Source organism: Toxotes jaculatrix, chromosome 2 (genome assembly GCF_017976425.1).
Source record: "Toxotes jaculatrix isolate fToxJac2 chromosome 2, fToxJac2.pri, whole genome shotgun sequence".
NCBI classification, from domain to species: domain Eukaryota; kingdom Metazoa; phylum Chordata; class Actinopteri; family Toxotidae; genus Toxotes; species Toxotes jaculatrix.
In genome coordinates, this window is record NC_054395.1 from 21,913,261 (window position 1) to 21,935,409 (window position 22,149).

A 22,149-nucleotide genomic window follows, 5' to 3' on the forward strand; every position below is an offset into this window, starting at 1 on the left:
TGTTGCACAACCAGGCCCACCATCAGGCGAACCTAGTTTGGGGACATGGGTGGAGTGAGAAAACACTGTGTGTGTGTGTGTGTGTGTGTGTGTGTGTGTGTGTGTGTGTGTGTGTGTGTGTGTGTGTGTGTGTGTGTGTGTGTGTGTGTGTGTGTGTGTGTGTGTGCAGGGAGCAGGGGAGAGGTCCATGCAGACCATTTGTCTTTCTATTTTACTGATAAAGTCTAATCAGAGTGGGATCAGGCAGCCCCCACTTCCAAACACACACACATACTTAGCTTCCCTCATTAGACTACACAGGCTCCAGTGATGCAGTCGCTTCTTGCTTCAGTGGCTCAGTTCATCAACATGTTTTGCTCTGTTAACCCTGGAAAATTAGCCTAATCCTTCAGCTCAGCATCTTTAATTACACGCATGATTAGTCCCAGAAAAATTCGACCATTTGGGGATGACACTGATCATACAGACAATTTGTTTGCTAACTGGAATAGGGACGGGGATGAAGCATCTCTTTACCATGTGTGGTAACATAACAGGACTCTTAGCTTGTATAAAAATTAGATCATAACTGTGCAGTGACAAATCATAAACAATGAATGAGCTGTCTCTCTGTAGGGCTATAAAACCAGGTACACCCTTGGAAACTACCTGACTGACCAGCTGTTTGTGGTTCCTTTGCTTAGGTAACTGTAGGGCTTTGCTGACAAGAGTGAATTTGTTCATAAATGAAAGGGCGTTGATTTGGTGCCAGTGTGTTCAGGTCATTAGACCTTCTTATCAGTGTCTAAAACATCTATCTGCTCTGCATTGTAGGGCACTCCAGTTCAAAGGGTTCAGCTGACTCGTCCTTTGCCCTCTTTATCTATATCTTTAGTCAGAGGGCATATGTGTGATTATTCAAATAATTGAGTCATCTATGAGACAGGAGCAAACTGCGGTATCTTCACATTTACCCATTGAGGCCTCGTGTGGATGAAATAAGCACTTAATTCATACTCCTCATGAAGTTATTAATAGTGTTTTGTCTATAGCCAAGACCAGGTGCTGGTCTGAAACGTCACCTCTTGGTTCTTTACTGTGCCAGCCCGGCAGGCTATTCTAGTTCTGTGATTCATTCGATTGCCTTGGCTGCCCATTAAGAGGATTTAATAATGATTAGACTTACAGTACACAACATTTATTAGGTAAATTTACTCATGGATGTGGGCCTTCTTCTATTTAATGCTGCTGTGCAATAATCAACACAATGCAAAATATTTGATTTTATAGCCAAAATTCCCCAAAAGTTCAGATAAATTGCCAAATGTGTAGTGTTTTCTCTGCACTTAGAAATGTGCCCTTGGCTACGTGAGTGTGTATGTGGTAATGAGATGTCAGACTGGTTTTTCTTGCCTTCTAGTACTCCTCTCTATTGGCTGGCACAGACACAGACAGAGAGACTGGGAGCTGATATAGTCTCACATTGCAGCCCAGACTCCCAGTCTGCCCTGTAGCCTGTTGTTCAACTCAATTATAGGATTTTACTTCACACTCTGACTGTCTGATCACAAATATTTGTTACCCCTGTCTGTAATAGTCTAACATATTATATTGCAAATTTGCCAGGCAACTTTCTCATCTTGTGCATGTCTGAGATACTGAAAGGAAGCATTTGGAATGTTTATTAGTGTGCGTTTGTGTAGCTCATTCTTCCATAGTGAATTCATTGTTTGTTGTTAAAGGTGACGTACAGCAGATGAGCTCAGTTATAAATGGTATTCCCCAGTGGTAATTCCCTAGAGACCCTGCGTTTTTTATTGTTCTGTGGCTGTATTTTAAAATGTTAATTACTTTTATTTATATATATATTAATATCTTTATTTGTATGTCAGCATTTGTACTGTCGTATAAATTTGTCCATATTGCAGTACTTTAATATGAAAAATACCCCAGCTCAAATTTCAAGTAAAGGTCCTGCATTCATCACGTTGGTCAAGAACTATTTTATATACCATTGGTCAGTTTAATCTACAGCAGTGCATCGTGTTATATACTGCTGACTTTTGGATGTAAAATCTAAATCTGAAAAGTAAGGAATAACAACAGCTGTCAAATGAATGTAACAGAGTAAGAAATATAAAGTAGCATGAAATAATCAGGTGATGTACAAGTACCTCAAATATGTATTTAAGCCCAGTGCTTCAGTAAATGTAGGCTAATTAGTTACATTCCACCACCTCTCTGCACTGTGTGTAAGTATATTGCGAGGTAGTCAGATCTGTGGTCAAACTCCTTGAATTGAAATGTCAGTATAACTGGGACAATAAAGTTGAATCTGAGTCCTCTGTTGAAAGACAAAACAACTGTGGCCGAATAATAGGCCTCGCTTGTATTAAATATTGCAGTTGTATTCCTATTTGTCTGTGAGTTTAGGCTCTCAGTGAACCTCTCTTACGGTAAAATGAAAAAGTCCCTGACTGAGGATCTATTTTTGCTCTCTGTGAGGATGATTGGCGTCTGCCTGCCGTGTGGCTCAGAGGATGATGTCAGCCCTGAGCTGGGAGGGGAGGGGAGAGAGGCGGAGCTCCCCTCGCTGCCCAGTTTCAGGTGCGCTTCAACTTTCACAACAAGCCGGTCGAGTCGGAGAGACAGGAGTGTCTGGCGAAACTTCAAGGAGTCGGTGCAGGGGATTGTACAGTCTGGGATTTACCTGTTAAAGTTTAACATTAGTGTCAGGGCAGATGAAAATACACAGCTTCACTTCACTCTGGCGAATATGCACTGGGAACAGCTTCTGCGTTTGACGAATGGAAAGGTGAGCGCGCCGCTTTTTGCGCATGATGTGCTCTTTTCTGTGATAGAGGGTAACTTATGGTACTGCGCTAGTTTGGGGTAGTTGATCTGTACTTTTAACCACTTTGCGGAAAGAAACTTTTATCAGGAGGTTTGGCTTTCTCCCGGATCCGTTGTGGTTTCTGTTACTGACTACGATGTCTGTCATCAATTAGTCATGCCGTTGTGCACACAGGTGAACCTCTGGTGCGTGGTAATAATGGCAAGCCTATTTCCGAGCTGAGTGATACGTGAGTGGTGAATGCCAAGGTGAATAACTAACTGTCACCGGTGCGTCTCTGCGTCTTTTCCTCGATTTCTCGGCTTTTCGGTGTTCTGGCTTGGCTTCTGAGCCCCCATGGTGCGCTGTCAGGTTCAGCTGCTTATTTTATGTACATTTTGATCACAATTCCCCCCTTGAAGCACGATTAGCTTCAGCAGTATCTCAGTGTTCTCTGTGTTATTCCCCTGAGGTGTTTGAGGAAATGAATCACACGGCCTGGCTTTGATGGAAGGTGTTAGGTTCATCGTCTGCTCGTGCTGAGCTTATCTAGTTTTTGAAAAATACAGGAAAAACTCAATTTAGATAGTGCCTTTGATATTTCCACAAATATTTTCTGACTTATTGACAAAATCAGGTCACTATCTGAAAAAGAAACATAGACAAATATTTTTAATCTGTGAAACTCTTGTAAACAAAAATCTAATATAGATATGAGTGATACTGTTTTCAATCTGTTCTTGCCTGTTTAACTAAAGAAAAAGAGACCTGTGGATAGGTCTGGATTCACACCTGGAAGAATTAAGTTTTGTATGGACGTGCTGAAAATATGGGAAATCTATGATAAATAGTTTTGTTTTTCCCTGTAGTTTCTTTTCTTTGTAAAGCCCTGAATGAAAAATTCATATCTTCCTCTTCAGACAAATTGACCGTAAGTGGCATTTTCAACTGCCTCATTTTGCCCTCTTTCCAGACGACTAGTTGCAGAAAATGCAGAAGCCTGTTCTCAGTGTGTCAGCAAAATGACAGCAAAAGAGACCTTAATATGCAACTCACACTTTTTCTTCTGTATACAACCCCCCCCCCCCCCCCCCCTTTTTTTATTTTCTTCTTTAATTCCTCATTCCATCCTCTGACCTCTTACTTACCCCAATCTCACTCTCATCTTCTCCTGTGTCCTCACTTCAGATCGACCGGTTGGAGGTGAGCGGTCTTGGTCAGACACCCCTGGCTGTGTCTTGTGGGGCAGACAGTTCATTCCCAGGGGGTGAGGATGGCACCCCAGACCCTCAGCGCACCAAACAGGCAATCGCCCAGCTGCAACAGAAAATCCTCAAGCTCACAGAGCAGATTAAGATCGAGCAGACAGCCAGGGATGACAATGTTGCTGAGTACCTCAAACTGGCCAACAATGCCGACAAACAGCAAAGCACACGCATCAAACAGGTAAAATGAAGAGTTAATGTGCTCCTTGAATCTAGCAAAATGTAAATTTTGTAAAATATTTAATCTGGGCAACTAATTGACTCATGTTTAACAGACTGGTAAGCTTATGTGACAGTGCATTAACGCTAAACCTGTTTGCTCCATTTGTCCTTAGAGGTAGGGAGGTAGCTCATTCAGTATATGACATTAGTGTGCACTATTGCAGTGTGATGTGAATTACCTTCATTAATGAAAACTTGTTCTGTGGCTGTCAGGTTTTTGAGAAAAAGAACCAGAAATCAGCGCAGACCATCCAGCAGCTGCAAAGGAAACTGGAGCACTACCACCGGAAGCTTCGGGAAGTGGAGCACAACGGTATTCCACGCCAGCCCAAGGATGTTCTACGGGACATGCAGCAGGGCCTGAAGGATGTTGGAGCCAAAGTCACAGGCTTCAGTGAAGGTGTGGTGGATAGCGTCAAGGGAGGCCTGTCCAGTTTCTCTCAGGCCACCCACTCTGCTGCAGGGGCCGTCGTCTCCAAACCTCGAGAGATTGCCTCGCTGATTCGCAACAAATTTGGCAGCGCTGACAACATCCCCTCGCTCAAAGACTCTCTGGACGACCCCTCTGTGGAAGAAGGTGTGACAGGGGCTGGTGGACGGTCACTGGGCAGCGCTGGACATCACCTCCAGTCCAGTCCTAAGTATGGTAGTGAGGACGACTGCTCTAGTGCTACGTCAGGTTCAGCGGGTGCCAACAGCACCACTGGGGCCCCTGGAGGCCCCCCCAGTTCCAAGGGCAACACACTGGAGAGGAGCCAGAGCTCCAGCCTGGACATGCTGCTGCAGGAGGTGCAGGAGCTGAGGGAGGGCCAGGCAAGGCTTGAGGAGAGCCTTGATGGCTTGAAGAGCCACTATCAGAGGGACTACACAGTTGTTATGCAAGCACTACAGGAGGAACGCTTCAGGTACAGAACATACGAGATGCATGAAGCATTTCCAGTTAATGCATGAAATCCCCTAAATCTCTTAGTGTGTAATCAGGAAGAGCAACTTTATTTAGAGAGTTACACCTGAACACATACTGATCATTCATATTGCTGTGCTATCTGGTGTATCATCACAGGAAACACTCCTGCTTCTTGTGCTCTAGGCAGCTCTTTTATCAAAGCTAGCAAAGTGGATAGAAACAAAACCTTGACCTGGACCTCATCCACATACCCACATACAGCTTACATGAAGGTGCTGCTTTTATACTCAGTCTCAAAGTATAAGTGCCACTGTCATTCATTATACAGATAGATTTTGAGTGTGAGTCTTAGTGTTTTCTATGTATCCTTCTAAAACTTGACTGTAGCAGTGACTAACTGTGTTGCCCTAACAAGTTGCATATAGACTCAGACGTCTGTGTGAAGTTTCTGTGGGCAGTTGGCTTTAAAAAAAAAACACATTCACATTCCTCCAGAATGTTCTGACAAGAGGGAACAAAAATTAAGAGGGTCAGCAAAGAGGCAGGACAATGGTAAGGGGGGCAGATATAGTGAGCATTTTTCTCCCTAAAATGTCCATTTGAGACCAGAGTGGTCTGTTTGTCCTCTAAGACCAAAATAATAGCAACCACTAAGGATCTCTTTTAAGCCAACCCACAGGGAATAATCATTCATAAACCAATCATGCTGCTAAACTAATCGTGTTCAGGCACTGAATCCACCCTTAGTACAACCAAGACTTAACTAAATTGTGTGTGTGACAAATAATCGATTACTCAAGAAAACAATCATCAGATTAATGGATATTGAAAATAATCAGGATGTGCGGCACTGATTGGCGATGAATTGACAAATATATTGAGTTGTTCATTTTGATCAAACTTCTAAGAAACTTAAGTATTTGATTTATAAATCTATGAAATGAGAACACATCACATCCCGCCAGCACACATTAGAGACTGTGTATTGATTATATTACCTATCTATAAAAGTATACAAGTATAGCTATATTTTTGTAGTTCTTTTAATACAGAAACAAATTCAGGCTAACATACGTAGGGGCTGTCTCCTGTCTATTCTTGTCCTATGTTGTCTATCCAATTGTATGTGCCTGCCAAAATAAACAGCAGTATAGGCCCATCTCCTCCTGCTGGGCACATACCATTGGCCAGTCTCATACTGCTAACTGTTTCTGATTGGCTGGTTGGATCAGCAGATGAGTAAGCATGTCCTAATCTTGTCAGGGAAAGTCATCAGTTCAGTCAGGTGCCGTGTGGTCAGATGCCTTCAGGGTCTGTTTCTACTAATTCCTGCATGTGTTTCTTTGTCTAAGCTAATTATGCCACCGACTCTCGCGTGTGTTTTGTTTTCTGTGTCTGTGTGTTCAGGTGTGAACGTCTAGAGGAGCAGTTGAACGACCTGACAGAACTTCACCAGAATGAGATCCTGAACCTCAAACAGGAACTGGCCAGCATGGAGGAGAAGATCGCCTACCAGTCTTATGAGAGAGCCAGAGACATCCAGGTTTGTCTGTCAGGCGAACGTCCACAACCACACCATCCAAATGTCTGATATAATCAAAATCAGTTCTGTCAGAATCACATTTTCTAATTCTTGCTGTACTTAAAATTGGATCTGTCATAAATGGTCACAAGAATGGCAGTATGTTATAGGGATGGTAAGAAATTTTAGTGGATAAAGCAAAGTATTCACTGAAATGGACAGCTCTGGTCATCACTTCTGATTTATGTTGAAGCCCATTACGAAATTCCTGATAAACAAACATCAACGCACATGACATTTCATAGGGATGTAGCAATACACTAGCAGAAATGTAGCATTCATTCATAGAGGTATTTGTGTTAATGTAATTGTTGCCCTCTGACATTTTATAGGATCAGTAAGCTGGTAAAATCAGAAAAAAAACATGGAACTCCAAACATATATTACATGAAAAGATAGTTTTTCAATAATAATGAATAAATAATCATATTACTAAATGCAGGGAAACATAAATGAAACACTAATCTTTGAAATAATTCAGTATTTTATTAAACCTCATCAACATTTTATCTCTTGTTTCAGCCCTTATATAGTAGTTTTATATCAAGATGCCATTTTTCAAGTCTATGTTCATTTCACTGTGGTATTTTTGACAGTGTTGCTTTTATTTTCACGTTGTTGTCGCTAATCCCTGATTCCTGGGCTGCCAATCACATGCCCCCAAGCCTCTCAGCATGTTCTGAATTTATCCAGGTAGCTCCTGTTAGCTAGAGCAACAGTGCCAAGGTACCACTGAGTTACTGTGACAGCAAGAGTGACAACATGACATTTCATAATGACAAATAGAGTTTTAATTATTTAAATTATAACACAAATCACTGGTTTCAATTCATGTCATATTTATTTAATTTCTGGCATTTCTGAGTTCCATGTTTAGAGGTCTTGCCAGGAAACGTGCTGAGCCTCGCCAGCTTACTTCCTTAAGTAGTAATAAGCTAATATGGGCTTCTCGGACTACACTAGACGTCATGCCGTAAGTCTTCAGTTAAACTGAAACTTTGAGGTAGTCACACACCCTCCAACAGTTAAAGGCATTATCTCATTGCACTTGTTGTCACATTAAACAGAAAGATGAGACGGAGAATCCAGTCTGTCCATCTCCATGTCTGTTTGTTGAAAACATAAGCATTTCCTTGTAAATGACTCACATTACCCCTGTCCTTTCCTGTTGACTATGAGGGCATATGTTTATGTGTTATCTGTATGTGAATGCCTGTGTGAAGTGTATTTACATCTCAAGTTGCCCCTTGCTGCAGTTCCTTCCCCTGACAGCAGGGGGTGGTAGAGGTCTGTGAAATTTACGTTCAGTGGCCTCTGAGAGTGACCTGTAAAATCTAATGCAGTCCAATACAACAGCTCAGCCATAAATTACACCTTCATGAAGATGATAATGTTAATTTTTAATTAACACTGTCGCAGAGGTGTTAATTTAACTGTATGTTTATTAATGAGGTTGTAGTTTGCAGTTGGGTTGAACTGGACTGCATTATACTCAGAGGTGTTTTTTGCCCACATTATTTTCAAACATGAGGGAGAAAGAATATTAGAAACACAATTCAGCATAATGCAGTGCAGCCCAGTTAAATGGCCCCTCAATGTAAAATGTTGTGGGTTTAGCTCTTGTAAATGTTTGTATGTATGAAGAATGTAACTTTGCTGACTTTTCTTCTTCTGCGTGTCCTTTGCAGGAGGCACTGGAGGCCTGTCAGACCAGGATCTCTAAAATGGAGCTTCAGCAGCAGCAACAGCAGGTCGTCCAGTTGGAGGGGCTGGAAAATGCCACAGCCAGGACCCTCCTGGGAAAACTTATCAATGTGCTGCTGGCTCTTATGGCTGTCCTTCTGGTCTTTGTCTCAACTGTAGCCAACTGTGTGGTCCCCCTGATGAGGACACGCTCACGCTCCCTCTCCACCCTCCTCCTCATCCTCCTGCTGGCCTTCTTGTGGAGAAACTGGGACGCTCTCTCGGGGTACACGCACCGGGCTCTGCAGCCACCGGGATGACCAGACCGAAGGCAGCACGTGTTGCTTTGGTGACGCCAGGTGATGTAACTGTAGCCACTGTCATGCAGGATGTTTGAAGAACATGATTGCCGTTAGGATGGCTGTGTGGCCAGGCACTGAAAATTCGGCTGAGCACTTTCGGACATGCCCTGGAATCAAGATAAAGTGGAAGAAAGAGAGTACAGTCGAGAACACTCATGAGTTTCGCATAGGAAGGATAAGACTGTTTACATTTTGAAATGAACTGTTGTGATGTTATTCCTCACACAATGCAGCATTGTACTGTTTTTATCTTTAGAGTTTAATCAATTATAATGTTATTATTTCTAATAATATTATTTTTATTTTCAATGTTATTTTATTCAGTACCATGTAGCATTATGATCCTCTCACTCTCCACAAAGAGGAGTTTAGTCAGGAAACTGGGCTGGCGATTCGCCCCGAAGGCCCGGTGCAATTGTAGAGACATGCAAATGTGATGATGTGGTTGACTGCCTTTAGGAAGAGAACTCTTACCTAGCTGTGACTGGTAGATTTGAACCATGGCTGAAAAGCCTTCCTGGGAGTTGCTCCTTTCTTGCTGTGATGAAATTTGTTCAGACAGAACATTTTGAAGGACTGACCATGGCCTTTGAGTGTCAGGATGACTAGAGACATTTTGTGCTTCCTTACCATTTCTAATAGCAAAGATTACATGCTTTTACTTATTTTCTTTTTTGAGTAAAACAGGAAAACTGTGTTAGGGGAGATGATTAATGAAACATAAAGACAAAATGGGCCAGCTTTAGAGGGAAAAGCTACAATGGGCTGCTTACCATTAGAGACAACACATAAATACAGAGAACATCTGGTTATTGTCAAGAATCTACCCTATTTGCAACATGTATACAACACTGCATGTTCTTATTATGAAAAATTGCAATGGAACCAGTTTTCAATGAGAAAAGGTCATTGTCCAACGAAAATCAATTCGCCGGGATAATTGCTGCCCCTCCTCACAATATTCAATGTGATCAGGTTAGGAAAGAGAGACCACTGGTGCTTTTCCAGCTCCATCTCAGTTAGAACAGGAGTGCTGCTGCTTCATATCTACAGTGCAAGTCGTCTCCACTGCCATGCCAGTCAAATGCACACTGCCTGTATGTGACACTGTACCATTCATCACACACTCTCCCTGCATATTATCTCTGTGGCCGTCCTTTTTTTCTAATGTACACTATGTTATAGTGTAATCACCTAGTGCCAAACTTTAGTTAACCCAGGGATGTCTGTGCACCCAAAGGGTCCAACCTGATTGGGACAGAAAGGAGAGGTTGCCCAGCAGGTTTAGATTCTATTCACTGTCATGAATGTCTTGTCTGGATGTCAAGGATGTATGTTTTAGGGAGACATAAGTTTTAGGGAAAATCTATTGGAGATTTCGTAATCTGAACATGACCTTGACTCCAGATGCTCACTTGTGTGTTTCTGTACCTTGCTTCCTTAAGTACAGTTCCTTGGCTCATTGTCCAATATTTCTTATACTCTCCCTCCCAAGGACAGGACAAGGTGACCTTGCACATTAAATAGTCCAGCCCGCATTTCATCGCTGAGAAGCTGATTTCCTAACAGATAGTGAGATCATTTGAACTGTACATCTGCACTTTAGCACACTGGTAGATAACATATAGGTCAGGCTGTGGCTTGAGAAACCTTTGATAGAGACTTCAAAGGTTGTCACTCTTAAGACATTAGTCCTCCGTGGGATAAGAAGCGTTGAATCAGGTCAGGATCACTGTCATCCTTGTCTAAAGATAAAACCCACAGAAAAGAATTTAGCTCATTTCTTGTCAAAACGTTCATAGACGTTGATTCCTCCCACGTGCAACATGCAGGTAAATTTGCAGGAATTAGCTTCATTGATCCGTTTCAGTTTTGCTATTGTGAGTGGAGCAGACAGGTTGAGAATGAGCTGACCTTTGACCTCAACTTGACCTTGCAGTATCTCCAATGATGTATGGTTGTGTGCTAAACCACTCTAGTGCCTTCTGACGTCCTTTTCTAAGTGTGGAATAAATAAAGTGCATTCCTGACTAACTCGGTTCTATTACTATTCATTAAAAGTGACTTGTTTTAATTAATCTCTCTCTCTCTTTCTCTCTCTCTCTCTCTCTCTCTCTCTCTCTCTGTGCGCGTGTGTGTGTATGCTTGTGCGTGCGTGTGTGTTATTAATAAAGCATTTTCAAGTCCTTGCAGATTCGTCTTGTGACCACTAGATGGAGGTCTTTTCCCTCGGATCCCCTTGATGTTGTTCCAATGGCTGTGAAAGGCTGTTTCGTTTGTGTGAATGGTCTTTTATACGGGAGGTGGGGGGTCTGAACACGAGGGGGTGTCACTCCTTATCAGGAAGGAAACAGGTTGGATGGAAGGCCCCTTTAACCGCAACCTTACTGCCAAAAGTCAGAGTGGGCCATCAGGGACAATATTTTCATTATAAACACAAAAACCACTTCTACAACACTTTATTCAGCCACTCTCTCTCTCTCTCTCTCTCTCTCTCTCACACACACACACACACACACACACACACACTCCCACACACACGACTTAATTCCGCTGGATGTCGTGTTTGATTGAGCAGCACCAAACCACAGCACTCAGTCACACCTCGCCGGTGATATCTGATGCTGACAGCTCTGACCCACACTGAGCCTTATCCCTGCAGGACCTCATGTACGCCTCCTCGCTGCATGCTGAGGCTCGCGCTCGCTCGCTCGCACGCGCGCACCGTGGAGACCGTTGGTGGTTCAGTCATTGTGCTGTGCAGTTGGGGGGTCATTATGTTGCACTTTATCAGAGCGCTTTCCTCCTTTTCTTCTGCCAGATTTGATGCGCATGGCTGTGCGCCAAGGTAAACACGGGGCGCACTTATCTGCCCTACTGAAAGCTGAAAGTGGTGACGGGGGGAGCCGCGAGAGGAGAGAGTGAGTTTGTCCCCAGAGGAGTCCACAGTAAATAGGCACAAGCGATTGCGCACGATTTAGCATCAACTTTAATAATTGCATGTATTCAGAGATAACACTTCTCGGGCTCGCCTGCAAACTGATTTATGCAGTGTCTGACACATTGGTGGTCGTTTCCCTACGAGGGATCATTCATTTCTATTCAGAGATGTGAGCATATGCACGTTCCATCCCGAGACAAAAATGCTAACCATATTCGTGCATTTTTTAGTGGGGGCGCATGTGTTGTGCTTGAATATTTATGAGGTAAAGCCTGCAAGAAAGCTGGATGGATGTGAATGTCAAAAGCCGGAAAGGTGTGCTGATGTGCCCATCTGGTAGCACTTTCACGGTGCTTACCGTGCCGTATGTGCCCAAAACGGAACCCTCCGGATCTGCAGAACTAATCTGAGAGCCGAGGGACTGGGGAGCACAGGAGGTGGGACGGTGACCCGTCATTAACCCCGAGGTGAGCGGAACCATGCAGGGGTGGAGACTCATCAAGTGGCCCATCTTGAAAGGAAAAGTAGATGGTTATTCATGGTAACTTCATACAGAACGATGAGTTCACATTATGGCTTAAATAACCTGAGCTAATGTTTAAAATTAAGTTAATATTAATCCTGGTTAAAGTTTGATCTTGTAGTTGGACAAGAACAAATTTGTTTCAAATGCAGATGGACAAAAAAACAAAAAACAAAAACAAAATAATATTCAGGGGAAAAAATAGGTCTAATAATTTAGTGAGCCACATCTAGCAATGGTACATTCATCGATCACGGCAGAGTGGCCTGACATCTCGCTTCGATGGGAGGTGGCATTATAGGGAGGCAGTGCCACTCCTCGATGAGTTGGCGCCCCTCTTCCCATTTAAGTCCATTTTTACTGAAATATGTAGGCTATTCTATTAGTGCTTTATTTAAGGACTTAAATATTGTATAAACTAAAACATGACTTTTAGAAGTTTAGACAGCTTTGTGCTGGTATGACATTGTCCAGAAACTGCGCATCAGCAAATCAAATGTAGTCTGTTTGTTTCTAGTAGTGTATTGTTTTAAGATCATAAAAATATCAATGAGGTATTGTGGCTCAGTATGCCTCAGGAGAGAGGCTGCTGAGCTGCACAGTGGGCAGAGAGGGACAGAGGAGGCAGCCTGAAAAAGGAAGCACGACTCGCTTATCGCGTCATTCTGGGTTTAGGCGTTGAGCAGGAAACAGCCTTTCCTCTCGGATTGTCGCAGTAGGAACAAACACACAATTTTGTCTTTGCTCAATGCACCCCTCGGCACAGAACACGCGGAAGCCGGTCAGAAGGAAAAATGCCTCCTTCGATAGAGATAGCTGTTCTGCTCCTCGGCGTCCTGGCTTTGGAGACGCACCGGAGTGCCAGCGCGCTGCACATCCAACAGGCATTCGCCTCTCCAAATCAGACCAATAACTTCGTGGTGGACCCGGTGTCCAGAAAAGTCTACCTGGCCACCGTCAACACCATCTACCAGCTGAACGGCACCTTGAGCGTCGAGGTGCAGACGAGGACCGGGCCGGTGGAGGACAACCTGTTGTGCCATGCGCCACAGCTGCCCCAGGCTCCGTGCGAGCATCCCAAATCCCTCACTGACAACTACAACAAGCTCCTGAAGCTGGACCGAGAGCAAGGGGTCGTGGTGGTGTGTGGATCGGTGTATCAAGGCTTCTGTGAGCTCAGAAAAATGGAGAATATTTCGGAGATAGCGGTGGAGTTCCCACCTCAGGGCGAGAAGACTGTTTTCCCCATCATGCTCAACATTGCTGCCAATCACCCGAACGCATCCACTGTCGGGCTCATCTTCAAGAGCCATGGGGGAAACACCCGGCTGCTTGTCGGGGCGACGTACACAGGGGCTGGCACCCAGTTTTTCCCCAAGAATCACAGCAAGGAGGACCTGCGCTTTGAAAACACCCCGGAGATCGCCATCCGGTCCTTGAACATCAAGGATTTATCCCGACTTTTCACCTATGAGATTAACCCCTCAGAGGATAACGTGTTCAAGATCAAACAAGAGGTTAAAACCAAAAACAAGCTGAACTTCGTTCACGCGTTCATCCAGAAGACTTATTCCTACATTGCGTTCAACAATGATGCGAAAATGGGCCACAAGGAGAGCCAGCCCAACAGCATCCTCGCCCGGATATGTCTGGATACCGAGAGCCCCCGAAAACCCTCCGGACCGGAGAGCAGGAAGCTCACCGAATCCTACATCCAGATGCCTCTACAGTGCGGATTTAACGGGAACATTTACAACCGGCTGCTGTCCGTGTACTCCGCAGATATCCACACAGACGAAGGGCAGAGCCCCGAGCCGTATCTGTTTGGAGTCTTTTCCAAGGAAAGACAGACAGACAGAAAGTCTGCTCTGTGCGCTTTCAAGTTTGGAGACATCGAGGAGGAGATCCGACAGGCCCGCAGGAACTGCTCCAACTCTCCCAGCAGTGATGTTCAAGTGCTGGACAGCGTTATCCAGGGCTCCGGGGCAGCCTGCATTCAAAAGGGAAACCTGGTGGTAAGGGTTACAGATCCTTTTTATTAGTCAACATGAAAATATTAAAAAGGAAGTTAGTTTGTTTTTAGTTTGGTTTCATTCCATTATTTCATGTTTTTCTTTCCTGTGGAATTACTCTAAAAATTAACTTTAACACTATAAATAATTTTCCATCTTTAACAGAAAAAATGAAAAGAAGTTCATTAATTAATATAGTTCGATATAGTTTACAACAGTGTCAGTGTCTAGATGGGGCAGACTAACATTCACAACAAGGGAACAGAAAAGTTAAAAAAAAGTATTAACCTCACCAACAGACTTTTACACTCTTTTGAAAAAAATGAAATGGTATACTGTTTCAGTTATGTTTTGATTTCTTATCGTTTTGTTAAAAACTAAAAATATTGGATTCAGAATGGGTCCATACCCATTGTAAAAAGGTTTTGTTTATTTATCACCTTTTTTATTATTACTGTAAACCAGACTCACAATCCTTGTATGCCAGAACATGTCTGGCAAATAAAGCTGCTCCTGAGCCTGATTTATGAAAGCTGTAGTCCTCTACAGTTGTTCAGGCTCTATGAAATAAGAAAACCTCACTTAGGACCGCTATACCCATCTGACAGTTTCCATTTATGCTTACAAGCAGTTATCCTCTTTAGCCCTGAGGCTCATGACTTGGAGAGAGAGAATCTTCCATGTCACGAGCAGAGGTCATGATGGTTGGAAAGATGCTCCAGAGCCATACTGGGGGTTATGGGAAGGGTGAGACTCGTCTCACCTCCAGCAGCTCCCTGTCTTGTCTAATATGAAGATAGGAGGGGGTCAATAGTTTACTATGTTTTCCAGTGAAACTTCAGACAGATTGTTTTTTATAGAGTGTGTGCTGCTAACTATAACTCAGCCACAAATTTAGCACAATGTTGGTGAATAAATAGCAGCTTTGTCATAAACATGTGGTCAGATTTTATCTTGTATTTTGAACTACATGCTTTCTACTCATATACCAAACAAAATATTTGCCCTTAAGGAATCTTTGGCACTGTACACTACATTCGTCCCCTCTATTTTCCCTCTACGTAGATGCTGTCTGATAATAAAGACAAAGGAAGCGTTGCGCAGTTTCATAGGAATGCAGTGAAATTCCAACTTTTCATTGTGGTGGTTTTGAGTGACAGAGCTGAGGTCAAAGGAGGCTGTCCCGCGACCACTGTGCTGTCAGGTCAGAAAGTTGCCCTCCTCGCTGGCACTGTCTTGTTGGCTGTGGCCCCGGGGCCACTCCTCCCGTGACCATTTCTCTGAATAATGTCTCGACTGGCCTACAGGCCTTCCTGAGACAGACAACTGCTCAGTTCAAAGAGGTTTAGCGTGGATTTTTTTCCTCTGCTGTAATATAGCCTACTTACCCCTCACAGAATAAAGTTAGTCTTTCTTCAGTTTAGCATTTTTGGTGCCATGACCGCTGAAATGTGATCTTTTTTGTAGTCAACAGTCTGAAAGCCAGCACTGAGGGAAAGCCAGACACAATTTATGATAAGAGAGACAAGGCCGTGAGCAGAAGGGCCCGTGGGAAACGACTCTACAAATATCCACTGTGCTTAATTCTTTCTTTAATTTTTTTTTTTTTTGCCTTGGCATGCTCTGAAATATTCAGAGAATTCCCAATAGATGCTGGTGCTCATCCAAGCATGGCACTAATGTTTTATCATTGCCTGCTGAGGATTTGACAAAAGCAGAGTCTTATGAGTGTTGAAGACCCTTGTAAACCCCTTTCAAGTATTCACTGAGATGTCTAAAAAGTGATTTAGAAGAATGAGCAGCACCGTTGTGATAGCTGCTATCAGCCCTTGTTTTCCACTTCACTTTCATCACACAGCGCTCTTTCTGTGCTTTGTTCTCTCCTGTTTTCTAATCTTTATGGCATGCGTACATATGAAAGCTGATGAGAACTGATCTCTCTCTCTCGTTTTGTCTGTGTTCTAGTTGCAGCCCGAGCAGCTGGACTGTGGTGCGGCCCACCTGCAGCACCCTCTGGCCCTACGGAGGCCCCTGAGGGCCATTCCTCTGTTTGAATACCCAGGCCTTAGTTCAGTCTCTGTGGACAATGTACACAACCACACTGTGGTTTTTCTTGGAACCAGTAATGGACGACTTCGTAAGGTGAGACACAGAACAATGAGCACAAACGTCAACACATGTGAAGCTGCAGCGCATAATGGTCACCACAGAATGGAGTTAATATTTTTAATGTGAACAAGCCCTCAAGCTTGGAAAAACTATAACATTAACAGTTACGTAGCGCTGCTCTGATGTGGCTGCTGAGTCTTTTAATAAACCAAACTTAGGTGTGTGATGAAACACTCAGAGGCCTGGCAGAACAAGCAGGAATGTCCGCTTTCATCTCATAGGTTCTCAGCACTGTCACCACCCAACCCCCTCGCTCCATTCATCCATGACCCATCCTGGTCCATTTAGTTGTCCTAATCATGTGCTCTAACGTTCCTCAGACTTGGTCATTATTTGAGAGATCACCAGAAAGCCTGTTAAACAAGATTGCATGACGACGTATGACTCAGTCCTGCCGTGCATTGGTCTGCGACCTCAGCTTTCGAACATCTGCAGTGGGTCCAGCTTGTGAAAACCTTTCCCGTCTAATTAACAGCGTTCCTTAATTCTGCCTCAGCCACATTCCTAGTCACCCCTGACTGGGCTTGCTAAGCAGCGGGCCTGCCTGCAAGCGCCACAAGCTTCTTCTCAGCTGTCTGCGGAAACAACATAAACTGACTCTGAAAGCTTTCTGACCCTATTGTTTTGCATTAGCCTGGTACCTTTTACAACATTAAAACCATTCTGCTACAGGGTGTTTTGTTTTGGGCCCCCTGAAAGAGCTCCTTGTTTTCCTCCCCAGATGGAGGTACTGCTTTAACCCCAGCTGAGCATGCAGTAATTGGTTTTTGGATGGTTTATACCGGATGCACACCACTGGTTGGGATGGTGTAATCAACTGCGCGTGTGAGTGTGTTTGTGTATGTGTCTGTTTGCTTGATTGCAGGTTTGACTGTGTTTTTAGGTGTTTGACTTTGTCTGTAGGCCAGTGCAAGTGGTTTAGTGATTTCATGTGTTTACTCACATGAATGCGTACCCTGTGATTATGTGCTATATGTGTGTTCTGTCAGCATGTGTGTCAACCTTGTTATATAGGGAGCGTAGTATTTCTGTGACCTTGGGCAACAACACGCTCTGTGCTTTTTAGCTTTATGTGTCTTTCTTTCTTTGTGTATGTATCTGTGTGTGTGGCAGCATCTGTGAGTGTGTGCTCCTCTGTGTGTGCCCTGAGGATAGAGCTGTTACAGAGGTTAATGGTGCTGTTAGTGTGTGTAATGTGATTCTGACTGTGAGTTTGGCTCAGACTAAGCACAGGGGAACAGTGGTTGAGATTAAGTTAGGCCTCTTTTACTGTCTTTGAGAGAGCCCTCAGTGAAGTAATTTGTAATTACATGCATTTTTTAATGAAGTCTCTCCATCCCCATTACAGCTGACTTCCATTTTCTGCCGCTCGCAGTGTCCGCCTTTATCTCACTCACTCTCGTCCAATTTTACTCCCCCAGTCAGTCCTCCACTCCACTCCTCAGTTCATCGCTTCATTGTCCCCCCTCTTTTACTCAGCTTCAAATATAAAAGGCCCTTTGATTCATTTTGCAAACAAACACTCTTTATCTCTGTCTCTCTTGTTCTCTCTCTGCTGCTCCACCTCCATCAGTCTTTATTCTCTCTCCTTTACACCCAGGTACACAGGCACACGACCACACAAACACACACACACACACACACACACACACATAGAGAATGAGCACACAGCAGCTGAGCACTCCTTGGTTGAATAGGGTCTTTCATCTGCAGGCAGATAGACAGAGAATAGAGTCAGAGCGACCTGCCAGTACAGCAGGTGTTTCGTTGGTTGACCTGGTGTCGCACCATGGCAATACTCTCCTCAATACTCCTCCTCTCAGCTCCCATTCTGCTCCCTGTCCAGGTGTGTGGGCTGCTGTTTACTCACTCCTCACTGTGTCACTCTGCTTATGTGTTTGTAGTCGCTGGGGTGTGGGGTGAAGACATAGCACAGCTGCTTACTATCTCCAAGGCAGAAGTGTGTGTGTGTGTGTGTGTGTGTGTGTGTTTGTGGATAGGTGGGTGGTGTTACAAAAACGACAGTGATTTTTGGAGGCTGAGATAATGCCTCTCATCACAAGCCAATGGTTTACTAAGCTTCTGTCTGCTCTGGTTTAACAGTAACCAGCACGTCTCAGTGGGTGGTGATGGTTCCGTCTTCTGTGTGTGTGTGTGTGTCTGTTCATGTGACAGTGTGCTTGTGTGTTCAGCGGATGGAGAAGTGACACAGCCCGTGCTTGTCTCCAGATGCTGGTCAGTTTGCCAGTTCCTCAGGATGGCAGGATGTCTCCATTGAAGGGAGACCCAACAAATTGCAGAAATAAAAGCTTTCACTGTCTGCGTGACAGGAAGTCTCACTCAGCACAGTTTGTTTTTCTACGCAGCTTTCTGTGTGTGTGGGTCTGTGTGTGCATATGTTTGTGCATACGTGAGAACATGTCACCCGTTTTATTATCTTGAGTTGCAGGAAGGCCATTGTGTAGATAAAACACAGCTTTGGGGGGACAAGATTAGGCACACCGCCTGAACAGAGAATGTCATAAAAATATATTTGAGAAGCTTGAGCTTGTAAAAGATACTTTGAACTAAAAGATAAATACACCTTACTAAATCTGGCAGCCAGTGTTTATTCATTAATTTTTATAAACAATGAGAGTTCTTGTTTACTATAGTCAGGTTCGGAGGAGCTAAAGTTTCCATATAAAAGAACACATTCATCTAAAACATGTCAGTGCTCATTATTGGAAGCAGTAGCCTCAAAGTTAGCCAAGTGATCATAATGTGAAAGTGGCTAGCGTGAATCTCCTGCCAAATACAGGTGTAGGAAGTGAATTAAGAAGCTGCTTCTTCAGAGGTGTTTGCTGAGTGATGCACCTGGCCCTGAATTTGTTCTCACTGAGCTGCTTGATGAAGGGGACTGAAAACGACTGCAGTTATATTGAGCAATTCTCAATATTTGAGAAATTCCTCTGTATGAATGTGAAGCAAGGAGTTGCTCAGTTGACTTTTCCTTGTTGAATTAACCTTGAGAACATATTTATTCTGCATCTGTTCCAATGCTGCGATCCAACCTGTGCCCTCTGCTCTGATGTCTTTTTCACAGTTGACCTTCCTGGCGAACATGACCTTGGCCAGTCAGTGGGCACTCAAGCTGCCAGCCAGCGAAGCAGTCCACCACATCATGACCTTTGACCCCAACGACAGGAACTTCCTTTATCTCATGACATCTCACCATGTAAGAATGTGGCTGAAGACAAGGCTCCGGTCTCAAGATGTTTGCTGTTTCTCATCGCTGATTTGTTTATGTCAGCAGAAGAGGAGAAGGATCATAATAATCAGATCTCAATCCTCCTTTCACATCTAGTGAATCCTTCTCACCTCAGTTTAGCTGAACACTTGCAAATACTGTGGGCAGCAAAGATAGGCACACGTATAGACCGTCAGTGCATGATAGATTTTCTTGCATGTTGCATAACAGTCACACTTTCGACAGGATGTGGCTGCACTTTCAGTAGTTCGGTTATACAGCTCAGATGCACCTGATTGTTAGTTAACTGTGGTGAGATTAAATCGCTGTTTTTCCACAGCATACTGTATACTGTTACTAGTAACACAAAATATTACTTCAAAGTAATAACCTGTAAGATTTTCTGTGAATCAAAACACATCTTTGATGCTATTCATGGTTGACCTTTTTCAGCAATTGCCTAGACTCCCCACCTACCCACCTCTGCCTCTTTTCAGCGTTTATAAACAGTATATAAATATTAATAAATGGTTTATAAGACACCATAAGGTAGTTATAAGAGGATATATTTGTTTATTATGTTTTTGTCAACAACTGCAACTCCTCTTCTGGCCACCCATAAGTGGAGGCTGGTGAATAATGAATGACAATATGCAATATGTCTTCATAGGAGAAGTTATAATTGTTGACAGCTGTTTCAGCTCTAGCTCTGTGCTTATGGTCTGAAATGATCTTGTAAAAAAAATTTGTTGGCTTCATCTGCCGTACCTTCTTATGAGCATTTTATATTTTGTGTATGTGGATTTTTATCTCGGTGCTGTGGTGTGCAGATGCTGCGGATGAAAGTGGCAGAGTGTGACCAGTGGAAGAGCTGCGGTGACTGTTTGCAAGCAGGCGACGCCCACTGTGGCTGGTGCACTCTCGAGAACAGGTAAACAAAAAACCACAGACACAGCTTTTGTTTCCGTCTCTCTATCTATCCAGTTAACTGTCCTCCTTGGACACAGTCTCTGTCCGTCTCTTGGCCTCTTCTTCTGCGAGTAAAACATAATTCAATCAAACTATCATATGTTTTGCTGTCACGCACATGCCACATGCCTTTTTGACGTAATCTGCTGAGAAAATGTGAACATGTCTGCTGTCTTTACTGTCCTCCAGCTGGAGATGTTTATATGAGTGATTGACTTATGTTATTGCTTATTTTGAAGCAATAAAAGATCAGACTGACGGCATAATAAAATGATTTGGGCTTGTCGTTTTGATACTTCTTGCTTTTGAATCAGGGAAACCACTGAGGATGGTTTGCTGGTTTTCATCATTCTCATTCTCAATTTCAAAATGTCGCCTGGCTGAATGAGTCTTGGCAGTAACAGAGTGTGTTTTTGGGTTGGAAGGCTGTTGTTGGATCGAGCAGAATTGATTTGCTTTTCATTAGGCCTCGGACTGGGGAGTAACATCATTGTTTGGAGCGGTCCCTTGGTTCTTTGGTAGTTTAGGGAGGGAGTGACAGGCTGGGAGCGCCCAGTGAGGAGTGACTTGGCTGGAGTGTTACTGTGAGCGAGCGAGAGCACACTGTGATTAATGTGGCTCTGTCAGGACTGGCTCTCTGGCTCTGTGTTCGCTGGCTTTCGGAGAGAATATGTGTGGTGTCGAGCTGTGTTTGTTTGTGTGTTGTTTGTCTGCGGGTTGGTGTGTGTGTGTGTGTGTGAGATAGTTGGTTGCTTGGTGATTAAAGCAGATCAGATGAGATAGTGAATTTTGTGATGAGCTGTGCTGCAGCTCTGGAGGCTCTGGCATTGCCAGGGGCCATTCAGGGCTGGAAGAGTGGAACTGATGAGAGTTGTGCATTTGTGTGTCTGTGTGTGTGTGTGTATGTGTGGTCAGACTGTCTCGCTGTCATCTCCCTGTCTCTTCTCCTTATTTATCTATCTGTCGTCTCTTTATCCCAGCCCCTTTCGCGCTTCACTGCATTTTTTTTACCCTTGTGATTCTTGCTCTGTCTTTGGCTTCCTTTTTTTTCCCCTTCCTTGCCCTCGTATTTTCCAGTAGCTTTGTGAATTTAGTTATCCCTCTCTCAACCTCCCTCTCTGTCTCCCAGTTCCTCGTCTCCTCTTCCCCCAGTGCCCTTGTCCTCCTCTCTATCCCTTTACAAAGGAGCGTTGATTGTGATGATGGTGGTGGGAGGGAGAGTGCACACTGGTTCTTTTGACAAGGAAATGTCAAAGTGTGTAAGCCTGTGTGTAAGTGTCAGCGTGAGTGTGTGTCGCTGTCTGGTTCTCGAAGGCCAGGGAGCTGATGTCATGAGCGTGTATTTGTGCGTTTGATGCACTGTTTGGCCAGTCATGCTGGCTGCTGGGCTGGCACTGTGGCCTCAGAGCCCGGGGGATCAGGAGGTTGATGTGTGGGGGTGGATGGTCTCCTCCATCACCTCACTGTCTGATA

The 22,149-nt window shown here is 44.0% G+C and overlaps 2 protein-coding genes across 8 annotated transcripts in view; both read left to right on the forward strand.

The window, feature by feature from the left end:
• Positions 1 to 10,867, forward strand: part of tmcc1a (transmembrane and coiled-coil domain family 1a) — a 40,118-nt gene extending 29,251 nt beyond the window's left edge. For 6 of the 7 annotated variants that reach the window (XM_041051000.1, XM_041050983.1, XM_041050967.1 and 3 more), the window contains 4 exons: positions 4,001 to 4,258; positions 4,513 to 5,204; positions 6,614 to 6,749; positions 8,477 to 10,867. In XM_041051000.1, the coding sequence (XP_040906934.1) occupies positions 4,001 to 4,258; positions 4,513 to 5,204; positions 6,614 to 6,749; positions 8,477 to 8,791 (1,401 nt within the window). In that variant the 3' untranslated portion in view covers positions 8,792 to 10,867. Of the gene's footprint in view, positions 1 to 2,624; positions 2,795 to 4,000; positions 4,259 to 4,512; positions 5,205 to 6,613; positions 6,750 to 8,476 lie in introns of those variants that run through there. The other variant, XM_041051014.1, reaches the window with a different exon arrangement.
• Positions 10,868 to 12,723: 1,856 nt separating this feature from the next.
• plxnd1 (plexin D1) overlaps positions 12,724 to 22,149 on the forward strand; it is a 61,279-nt gene continuing 51,853 nt past the window's right edge. Inside the window, exons 1-4 of the mRNA XM_041051943.1 lie at positions 12,724 to 14,312; positions 16,275 to 16,451; positions 19,564 to 19,695; positions 20,538 to 20,638. Of these exons, the coding sequence (XP_040907877.1) occupies positions 13,092 to 14,312; positions 16,275 to 16,451; positions 19,564 to 19,695; positions 20,538 to 20,638 (1,631 nt within the window). The 5' untranslated portion in view covers positions 12,724 to 13,091. The remainder of the gene's footprint in view (positions 14,313 to 16,274; positions 16,452 to 19,563; positions 19,696 to 20,537; positions 20,639 to 22,149) is intronic.